The sequence below is a fragment of the Delphinapterus leucas genome, chromosome X, assembly GCF_059928025.1.
Source record: "Delphinapterus leucas isolate spDelLeu-1000000601 "Yukka" chromosome X, BTC_Dleu_Yukka2, whole genome shotgun sequence".
Taxonomy (NCBI): Eukaryota; Metazoa; Chordata; class Mammalia; order Artiodactyla; family Monodontidae; genus Delphinapterus; species Delphinapterus leucas.
This window is the reverse complement of record NC_143150.1, coordinates 122,598,049-122,609,167: the sequence shown is the minus strand read 5'-3', so window position 1 is coordinate 122,609,167 and position 11,119 is coordinate 122,598,049. Positions and strand designations below refer to the sequence as shown.

The following is an 11,119-nucleotide window of genomic DNA, read 5'->3' as shown; positions in this document are numbered from 1 at the left end:
TTTAAATGTTGACTCCTCTGTAATCCCCACATCAGAGCTAAAACCAGGAGAATGATGACTAATAGAAATCAAAAACCGAGTAGTTAGAGATAGTCATTGAATATTAGTTAGTTTCATCTGAAATTGTTGTACACCCCTGAGCTGTTCCTTCTCAGGCCTAAAAAGAGCTGCTATCCCAGGACGCCAAAATTAAAGAATCCTAATTCCAACAGGACCAGGCCTATGTTGTGAACAAGTTATTCCACCACCCCTACAGAATTTGTTCTTGTCATTGTTCACATTTGAGCCATTCTAATGGGTGTCTCCAGGAGCCCAGTGGTGGAGGGGGGTTGGGAAGGATGCAGAGCTTCCCGAGAAAACCAAAGGACCTGGCACTCTGGGAAATTCAAAAGTGCTAGTCCAGTTCTGGCAATCTGAACACTTCCTCCTGAAAGCTGAAGTCTGAGAGACACTCTTCCTCCCTTTGGCCACATGGCTGACAAGAAAAGTAGCTGACCTGCAAAATGAGCACCAGTTAGGGTGGTGGGAGGGGGACACTCCTTACAATTATGCTAAAATGTTGCCATTTCCTCCAAACTCTCAGTATTCACGTCTCATTATTCATTCACAACTCTATTATTAGGGGTTACCACTGAATCAGTGATGACTCCAGAATTTCTGTAGGAGGGGTTTGGGGCAGGTGAGCAATTCATTCTGGGAAGGAGAGTCTAAAACCAAGTGAATGGCCCTTTACATTAGCATGGGAAAACTTCCCCCATCCCACCTTGTCTCAACAGAGCCATTAATCTAGAAAAAACTACAGTGTCACTTTTCAGAGGTCTACCCTGTGTGAACACATGGAGAAGACACTTAGAATGTTAAAGTCAGCATGTTAAGTAATTTCCTTGAAATACTGTAACTAGCACTCAGTTTACTTTCTTCACAGTCCTTTTCATAATCGATTTAATTTTAGTCCTTTTTAATTATATGGTACACCTTTAACACCTAAATTCCAAGAGAGAAGAAGCTTCATCTTATCTCCAGTGCCTAGCACATAATGGTTTCTAAATGGAACTGATTCCAAGATTGGCCTCATTTAGGAGTGGCTCTGTTGTTAAAATCAGGTTTCCAAAATCTTTAGTATCAATACGGAATCCTTTCCTCTCACATTTCACAGGAAGCTAGACTTCTTAAAGCCCAAACCTGGGTATGTTTGAAGTTTCCTTGACTGATTTAAATTGAATTAAAATTAAAATAATTATTTTGTACAGGAAAAACTTTCAATTTTTTTTTTCACTTTTCAGAACATAACCACCTTTTCTTTCTCTACTTTCTTCCCTTCAAAACAAACTTTGCAACATTCTGGTGAGTTAAATAATCAGAAATCTAGCCCCAAATTAAGCTCTCAATGACATGAAACACATTTTTTGCTCCTTTTAAATAAAAATCCTATATGCAGTACATTAATGTTTTCTTTTAGATATTACATTGACAACTTAATCCCTATTTCGAGGTATCCACATAACTGGTTTACAGTAAGGTTCTTTGGCAAAATATTTAACACAAGATATATAAAGATGTTGAGATCTAAGTAATATACCTTACTTGAAAGGCATGAATAGTTTTTAAACAGTGTAGCATAATCACACTTAAGACCATAGTTACTTTGTTCCCAAGTCCCTGCAATTCTATTTGAGGGGAGTTCTAAAAGACCTCTGTCTTCTCCTGTGTCCACAACTGTAGACGTACACTGATGGTCCTCAATCCTGCTCTTCAAACTTCAAATAAGGGGCGAGAGACAAGGCTCGGGACTTGGAAAAGTCCTAGAAATTCCCTGCCTCAAAAGCACTTTCAGAGTTTCACATTTCCCTAAGGAAGACAGAGCTGAGTAGACATGCCCAAGTCTTCCAAATCCTGCTGGTTGTTTTGAATTATGGCTACACTGGCTGTGTACCCCTTGAGTTTTTATCTCCACATACTTGAATGAAATCCTGTAGTTCCTCTTTGGTTCTAGCATCTGTGACCTCTTCACAGGGTCTATATGCCACAGCTGTTTTACCACTTTCTGAAATCAAGTGAACAAGGATCAATTCAGAAGTTTTCTTGTTCTAAAACTTCCTGTATACAATGGTAGCACGGAATAATTAGACATTCTTTTGATTTCTAGAAGCAGAAAATAAGAGCATTTTCCTAGAAGTTCCCTCATCTGACACTTCAGTTTTTATCATAATTATTTGTGAAAACATATATAAGAAGCATCAACTTTGGTTCAAAAACTTTATGATCTTAGAAATAAGAACTAAGGAATAAGGACATAGAAATTAAAAGCTGTGGAAACAAAAATGTTCAATCACAATACAATTAAATAGGAAGGCATTAGGTATGGGTCAAAGTGAGTTCAAACTTGGGATAGATACCACTGGACTATAATAGATACTTCCTATTAGAAGCAAGGCAAGTGCCTACTCCTTGGGACCAAAATTCTACCAGATACAATGAAAAAAGCTTCGGAGACAGAGACAGAGAGAGAGAGCATTTGAACACTCTACTGGCAGAAACTGGCCCACGTACCCTTTGGACAATACAGCTTTCCTCAAGGCCAGCTAGAGCCACCAGGCTTTTTGATCTAAGGAGTTTTGTGTACATATAAGGAGTACCTTGGCACATTAGGCACAAACAACCCAGGCATTTAGTTTGGTTCTTAAAGGTTGTTACCCAGAGTTGACAGCTGATGGAGATTCTGCCTGATGACCAGGGAAGTCAAACTTCACCGGAAGGACTGCCCAGGTTGGAAGGCCAAGACCAATCCAGGGTCAACTCTTACAAGCAAATAAGCTCTCTGACAACTTCGCTAGGATTTCTCAGTCTCTCAGCCTGCAGGGCTGTAAAGCAGGGGTGGAATTCTGTTCCGGGAATCTATTAATCATAAAGTTTCCTTTGGGCACAGCCTGTGCCATACTCACCACTGTATAACTCGATAGGGAACACAATCAACGCTATTCAATAGCATGACCACTTTCAAGGCTCACAAAAACATAGCCAATTATTATATAAGAATCATATTCACCCAATATATCAGAAATGAAAACTGAAATTAAACTGATTCCAAAAACATAATCTCATAAACTCTTCAACAAGGAAACAACGGTAAAAATAATAGTCAATATACTTTGTCTGCTTACTATGTTTCAGGCATAGTTCTAAGATTTTTACATTCATCATCTCATTTACTCTTACAATATCCCCGATTTGGTGGTAAGCTGAATTACTAACCCTATTCGCAGATAAAGAAATTGCAGCTTAGAGATATTAAATACCTTCAAATGTCTCTGGCTGGAAAAACCTAAAATTGCAACAACAACAAAATCTAAGAGACAAAGTTAGGACTCAAACACAGGTGTCCAAGGCTTATAATCACTACACTATTCTGTTTGATAAGCAAGCAATTGAGGGAGAACTGGATCAAGCACTTTCTGTATGAACTGAGGCAAGTGATCCTACATCTAAACACTGGGGACAATAATATTTGCTGTCGTTTTTCTCATAAATGCCACAAAGAACAAATGTAAGACTGCTGCTGTGAAAGCATCTGGTGAATGAAAGAATAAGTAATGTCGTAGATAACCGTTATTTTCATCCAATTAACTTTTCAAATAAGTTTATTTGCTCACTGCAACTGAAGCACTTCAACGACAATCAAAAAGGTCTTACCTAAAACCACAATAAGCAATTTCTGGAATGCATCTGTCATAGCTTTCTGAATAGCAAGTTTCTGGGTTACCTTCCCAGGTAACCCTAAGGAATGATAATGACCCTAAATCCAACCAAAACAGATGAATTTAAAATGCCTATATGAATAACTGATTTCTAGGTTATATGTTTAAAACTAAAAATGCATCTGTGATTCTTACATCATTATCTCAGTGATTAAGGGCAGGCACAACACTGGGGTACGGGTGAATGTCTCCGTTGCAGGTATACCCTGGCATGGCACATTTTTACTGCTCGGATCTATTCTGGAATTTCCTAAAATACTAGACGGGAAATGCAAACCAAGAACGTGACACAAATCTCATATTACTCACAGATTTCAAATGGACAAGCTGAGGCTACAATGATACAGACCCTGCTCTTCTGCGTGTAAAAGGCTGGATTCATACAGTGAGATAGATTTGATTGTAGTGCAGATGATCTGGCCTCTACTCAACCATCACCCACTCAGGTGGATGGTGGAGCCTCCTCCACCCCATTCGCTAACAGCCCTGCCTCTGACTTAAAACCCTAAGCCCAAGTGCCATGGATTCTAGGAAAAAACTCAGTACCAATCAGAATCCCCTTTCTAGGGATCTACATTTACTTTTTCCTCTCAGGCCCTTCTATAGGAGGCAAAGGACTGAACCCTTCCACAAGAGTTTATTTCAATCTTTAGACAATGATTTTGTTGAGATAACTGAAGGCCAGAAGACATGTGCATTTGAAGGACTATTTTAGTACAAAACAAATTATTAACAAAAGCAAAAACAAAACAAACAAAAGAACTAACTAATTTTCCCTCCTCCTAAGCTTCTTGGCAGGCAGTCAGTACTAAAATTCTAAAGTTTAAGGTGCTGTCAGTTATTGCCTAAGATAAAAAGCTATATTGTCGGGCAGAAAAATTCTTCCCAGGGCTTTGGTTGCTTAGAAAAGATGATGATGTATCTGAAAAGTTGAGTTTCAGAAGGAAAGGAAAAAAGAGAAATCCCACTCCCTCACCTCCCCACACACACACATACTGGAAAACAGACCTTCCTCCAACTTATCCAAAGGTTCCTCAGCCATGCCAACTCCGGGACTCCTGCACTCGTGGGAGGTGAACACCACCTCTAAAGCACAGCAGAACTTCAGGCTTTGCTTCTCAAGTGGTGTCACAATATCTTCATTTTCCCTTTCTTCAAGGTTATAAAGATCCCGAAGCTGTTAGGATTTTGAATTAAAGGCTAGACTTCAACATATACTGTTGTTAGAAATAAATACTAAACTCCAGCAATCCCAGGTAATAGTTTAGGTATGCTATAGCTTCAAAATCAACTGAGACTTGCTAATGAATGACTAGATATGGACCACTATTTTTTTATGATATACCATACAAATACTGGAGAAAATTATGGACACCACCATCCAAGTCATTGAGATTATCACTAATTCTAGGTGGCAGGCCAATGCTCAGATACTTCCATGTGGAAGTCTCTCACATCTCCTCCCCATAGCCCTGTTCTATTCTTCTCTCTAAAGTCTAGGAGTTCAATGTTGAAAAGAGTCTGGTTAGTCAAAGAAAATCTACAGAGTTTACCTTGATGATCCTTTTAGACCACCCATGGAAACCAAAGTAGTAATTTGCCAATTCTTGGCATCTGGAGCTGTTTAGGGCAAGTGTATTATGTTGAACCGCCTTATGTCTGGTGCCGAGACGAACCTAAAGACATAAAAGACCTAAAAATATCACCACCCTACATAGAGACTTATTTTGGATATACCTGAGATTTATCAATAACAATTTTATAGAGTGGTTGTGAAGATTAAGTAGGACATTTTAAGCAATGAGTTCACAATGATTCCTAAATAAATGTTATTTATTATTTTTAAGTCAGTAGTTTTCTGCATCATTTCCAGGGCCCCTGATTAACCGGAAGCTTCCCTGACCTCTGGTGGTGAAAGTGATGATGAAAGCAACCAAGGAAGCCCAGCAGAAGCCTATTATGGGGTTGGGGGTAAGCAAAGGAAGTGAACTGTTTTACTTGTCTCATCCTGTAGCTCCTGCTTGAGAATATGACCTGAAGAGGAGATAAGATGGACCTGCCACTGAATTAGGACCTTAATCTGTAGCACCCCCTCCCCAAGTTACTAACCCCTGTTAGAAGAGGGAATACGTATACCTCTATAAATGTAAATGAAGCAACGAAAAGAATTAGAGGTTCATCTGCATTAACAAGCTTCTTTGAGAGTGCAAATATTTCCAGTCTTAACTCCCTAAAGAACTTACATATTACTGTGGATTTTTTACATCACTAGTTCTTTCTTAAATGTCTATTTCCATTTTGAACAGGGTATAGCATATAAATATAGTCATAAAAATTCAAATAATACAAATAAGGTCAAAGCATTGTTAATTCTTTATTGATTTGTTTGTGTATCTTCCTCTCTCACTAGTTTATTAACTCCTTAAGTGTTTGAAGGAACCATATATTATTCTTTCCTTGTTACCAGAAACAAGCATAGATCTTGGCATATAATAGAGGAGTGATGGTCTGTTGACTGAGTGAATGAATGAGTACATAAGAAAATGAAATTACTTTCTCCAACTGAAGCTGCCTGCTGGGAAAGAGAAATGAAGACTAATTTTTAAATGTTGAGTGTCACATGGGAGGCTAGGTCCTGTGCGGTGAGTCATAATGGAGCTGTCCTGGAGAATTAGGAAGCTTCAGAAGGGCTCTGAGCCCCTGGGTAGTAGAGACAGTTCACATCTTGGATAACCTTGCCACAGTTCTTGCCGGCAAACATTTCCCTTCATGCTACTGAGAAAAACTCAGATACATTAGGTCTTTCCTTCATTTTATTTTAAGATATTATTCTCTTTTCTGTATTTATAAAAAACACAGGGGAAAAAAGATAAGAAGTATGTATAGCTGCCAATGAATAAAATAACACATGATTGGAACTTCCGTGCTGGTGCAGTGGTTAAGACTCTTTGGTCCCAATGCAGGTGACCCGGGTCCGATCCCTGGTCAGGGAACTAGGTCTCACATGCATGCTGCAACTAAGAGTTCGCATGCCACATTTAAGGAGCCTGCAAGCCACAACTAAAGGAGCCTGCCTGCTGCAACTGGGGAGCCCACATGCCACAACTGGGGAGCCCTTGAGCCGCAACTAAAGAGCCCGCCTGCTGCAACCAAATAAATAAATAAAACTGAAAAAGAACGCATAAGTAATGTAGGAAACAATTTCGGGGTTGTGGGTTATAAACTAAGGCTCTGCATTAAATAAAGAAATCTAATACGAATGCCCTTTCCTCTCAACTCTATAGTGACTTGTAGAACATTTTCTTCATTACGCTATCAGTGATGGGCTTTATGCTGTGAAAATGTCACAGCTTTATGCTGTGAAAATGGGCTTTATGCTTATGGAATGGTCTTAATGTCCAATATAAGAAAAGAACTCATTACTCACAACTGATACCAAGTAACTGTTTCATAATCTTTCCAGGACCATCTGTAATATCTGAGTGGTTATGTGAAATGGTCGCAGGGTCTGCAAATTAAAGAATGTCTGACACAAAATCATTTCAATCCCAGGGAGTACAGCCAGGATTGAAAAGGATGTTAAACAGGGTACAGAAGTGGGAGGTAGTGTACCTGGAGTCACATCTGAGGAGAGTTCTCAGATTCAATAAAGGTGAAATCAGTGAGTAAAGAAATATGGGTGAGAATAGGCAGCAAGGTCAGTAGGAAGTAGCCAGAACAAGAAGCCAATCAGAGAAGACACACAATTATAAAGGGAAATCTAAGCCTCACTCACTTATTCAGAGGAATTGAAAAGGTCCTTGAAAAAGGAATGGTGGCTGAATGGAGGCACATAATGAAATGATAGTTCTGGGGAAGTAAAATTGGATGGCATGTTGATATGAAATAAGGTTTCTACAATGCATTAAAGAATATTTTAACCATTTTCTGGAATCTGAAGGGAGTTCTGAATAGGCAGTTTGAGAGTGATGATGATGATGAAGCCTCCTTTATGTTACATCTGACAAAAGTTTGTCAAGCTCGGGACTCCCCTGGTGGCACAATTGTTGAGTCCACCTGCCAGTGCAGGGGACACGGGTTCGATCCCTGGTCCAGGAAGATCCCACATGCCGCAGAGCAACTAAGCCCGTGTGCCACAACTACTGAGCCTGTGCTCTAGAGCCTGTGAGCCAAAACTACTGAAACTGCGTGCCTAGAAACCATGCTCTGCAACAAGAGAAGCCATCGCGATGAGAAGCTCACGCCCCGCAACAAAGAGCAGCCCCTGCTCGCCGCAAATAGAGAAAGCGGCGCGCAGCAACAAGACCCAATGCAGCCAAAAATAAATAAATTAATTAATTAATTAATTTTAAAAATTGTCAACCTCACACATTTAAAATACACATAAAAGTAAATATAAGGAAGACTCTTGTGAAGATTTCTTAAATTAAGGGGCAGCATAAAATGACATGGGGTTTAACATCCGTTAAGTTTCGGTTTGGCCTCTAGTTTCCACATTTACTGTCATGAACCTTAAGTAAGTCACTTAACCATCCTGAGTTTGAATTTCTTCATCTAAGAAAAAGAAAGAAACAACTAGGGAACTGGGGGATCAGTGGAGCAGTGCATCTGAGAGCATTCTGAACACCACAGTGCTGTACAAACGCTGGCCTTCCCCCACCCCCCACTGGGACCTTAGTTCCCAGACCAGGGATTGAACCCGGGCCCTCAGCAGTGAAAGTGCAGAGTCCTAACCACTGGACCGCCAGGGAATTCCCGATGGCCTATTAGTTTTAAATTCAGCACTTCATCCCAGTAGAGCGAGGAATTCAACATTTGGACCCACCTTCACTGGAGATGTCTGAAAAAGCTGCTTCTGGTTGCATGCCTTTTGGGCTCTGTGGGCATCCCTTGCTGAATAAAACTTGATGATGGCAAAGAACCCAGAACTGGCCACTGTTGCGTTTGGGAAGACTCGGACCAAATACAGAAGGCCAAACCGGGAGAAGACTGTGAACAGAGAACGCTGTAGGGTGGTCCCACGCTAAGTAAGTGCAGGAAATTTCAGGCCCAGGAAACCAAACCGCCCATTCCCTTATATTCCCCCAGCCCTTTGGCACAGGAAACTGTGGTGAGCCTGCTACTCCAAACACTTCTCATTTCGTGAACAAGTTTCCCTCTGAAATCCTAAGCTTCGAGAAGCATTAGGAGGCAATGCCTTCTGTTGGGAACTATGTCTCAAAAATCTATGGGAGCAAGTTGACTGCTCAGGTCGTCTCTGGAACTAAGATTCCTCTCAGCGGAGACCACAGGCAGATGAGGTGCTGAAGCAGTACCCCGGGGCGCCCAGTTACTGGGGCGCGGGGCAGCTTCCTCCACCCCTCCCTCCGCTCCGGCTCGTCTCACTTGCAAGGCCTCGGCCGTGGGTCGAGAGCTCAGCTCCCACACCAGCAAGCTTTCGTCACCCCCGAAGGGAACCGCGAAAGGTACGAAGTGCAGCATCCTACATCACCGCGCGTGCGCTGCTCGGGGCGCAAGCGGACTGCGCCAGCGAACGTGCACCGGTGCTTTTTAAAAAGTTAGTGCCAATAAATCTAATACATAGAAAAATAGTTGAAAGCCCCTGAGTGTTTTGTGGATAGAAAAGCTTGAGATTCAGAGCACGTTTAGAGCTTGACAGTCTAAGAATAAACTAACTCTCCGTTCCATTAGAAGGACTAGGTAGCAGCTTCTGGTTATGGAACCAGAAACTCTCAGGCTCTAAATAGAACATAAAACAGCATCACTTGTACCCTTTATAAAATTGCAGAAACAAACAAAATAAACAAAAATATATTTACACCTGTCCTATAAGACACAGGGTACTTGAGACCTAATGTATATAAAATCAGTTTACAAACTGTGATGCACTATATCAATAAGTTCTCATTTGCAGAGAGCACAGCATAGAATATGTGGCCATTAATGTTAATTCCCTTCCCCCTTGGATTCCTTTCTCTTGTTCCTTTAACTATGCAGATCCCTTATATTATTAAGCTAACAATGTAACTGAGTTATTATTAGCTTAATAATGTAACCAAGAATCTGATTTTTAGCAAAGGGGTAGTTCTTAGAAACTTAGGGAGCTGGAACTCTGAATGAATGAATTAAAATAATGCAATTACATCATTAGTTTTAAAATTTATCATCATTGACTAAAATATTAAATTAAAAATTTATTATCCTGCAATTGAGACTCACCACAACGTGTGACATCTGTCAGGCATTCACTGTCACAACGTAGCTTGAATGTCTTACAGACAACCTCAATAATATTTTTAAATTGGCAGAGGCAGCAGGCCATACGGTAGGTAAGATCCTACAAATGGAAACATAGGTAATTAAATTCATGGTAAAAGAGATACTTGAGTAGGTAGAAGAGGTAGGCCAAGGCCACCACAGACCAGTGCAAAAAGGAGTTCTTGGGGCATATGGACTGCAGAACTGGATAGGGGCCTGTTGGCCAATTGCTCCTCTTGACTGTTGTAAATAAATATAGAGGAGGAGAGATTAGGATGGCAGTAGGTACGGTATGCCTAGAAAAAAGGGAATAGGGATTAGAATACGGTGACATTGATCTGTAGTTTAATTCAGAAGTATCTCCTTCCAACCCGAAAGCCTCACTTTGGGTTGAGAGTACACAGGAACAAGGCAAACATCTAAGAAGAGTATGAATAATATTGCACCTTCTGAAGTCCCTTTCTCAGGTCCTATCTGTGAGTATTAATATATTAGAAATTATTCTAGTAATAAAAAAGCATCCTGTGGTTAAACAATAACAGAGATTGCATTGGCCAAATCTGGACAAAAGGAACATTCCAAAGAATAACATTATCAGTATAATAGGGAATAACATAGTTAATTTTTTAAAAAAGCACATGAGTTCATAATGATACTCAAAATGAAAAGTGGGGGAGCTCTTCTTTAGAGAATAATGTCAACTAATAAATGCAAAAGGAATGATAGAATTAGGAAAGTGTCATTTTGCATCTATCAATGTAATAATCGATTCAGACAAGGATTATCATTGATGCACAGTTGGGTGAAGAGTTGGTTGAAAGTAGGATCTTCACTGATCCCAAAGTGTCACCCCACATATGATTTATCAATTACCAAGGGGAAAAATAATTTTACAATGGAGAGATACGGAAGATACCACCTTAATCAAGTGATCAAACTTAGCACTGGGCCACCTGAAGTGATGAAGTATGAAGAATACATCACCTACTTAGTATTCTTCCCCAAAATATTTACTTTGAATCTAATGAGGAAACAGACAAATCCAGATTGTGGGGCAATTTACAAGATAACTGGCTTAGATTGTTCAAAAATACCAATGTCATAAA

At 40.1% G+C, this 11,119-nt stretch overlaps 1 protein-coding gene across 3 annotated transcripts; it reads right to left on the bottom strand.

Annotated features, from left to right (window-relative positions):
* Positions 1-235: 235 nt before the first annotated feature.
* On the bottom strand, positions 236-9,302 carry LOC111170997 (RAD52 motif-containing protein 1-like). Of its 3 annotated transcripts, none has more exons than XM_022566665.2 (7): positions 9,141-9,302; positions 8,581-8,760; positions 5,309-5,431; positions 4,746-4,932; positions 3,691-3,774; positions 1,959-2,044; positions 236-496 (listed from the first exon to the last, which is right to left on the bottom strand). In XM_022566665.2, exons 1-7 carry the CDS (start codon positions 9,234-9,236, stop codon positions 395-397), a joined length of 858 nt encoding a protein of 285 aa, XP_022422373.1. In that variant the 5' UTR covers positions 9,237-9,302; the 3' UTR covers positions 236-394. The 3 variants fall into 3 exon arrangements, with proteins under 3 accessions (XP_022422373.1, XP_089760018.1, XP_022422375.1); XM_089903892.1 differs by having other exon boundaries at positions 4,752-4,932; XM_022566667.2 differs by lacking the exons at positions 1,959-2,044; positions 3,691-3,774; positions 4,746-4,932.
* Positions 9,303-11,119: the final 1,817 nt, after the last annotated feature.

Bases quoted from the DNA above. Each gene is read 5' to 3' on its own strand.
- LOC111170997 (XM_022566665.2), bottom strand. From the start codon at position 9,236: ATGCTGCACTTCGTACCTTTCGCGGTTCCCTTCGGGGGTGACGAAAGC. The intron at 8,761-9,140 runs GTGAGACGAGCC...ACCACCCTACAG, and splicing joins CCACGGCCGAGGCCTTGCAA to CGTTCTCTGTTCACAGTCTT. The intron at 497-1,958 runs GTATGTGGAGAT...CTCATTTTGCAG, and splicing joins AACTACAGGATTTCATTCAA to GTCAGCTACTTTTCTTGTCA.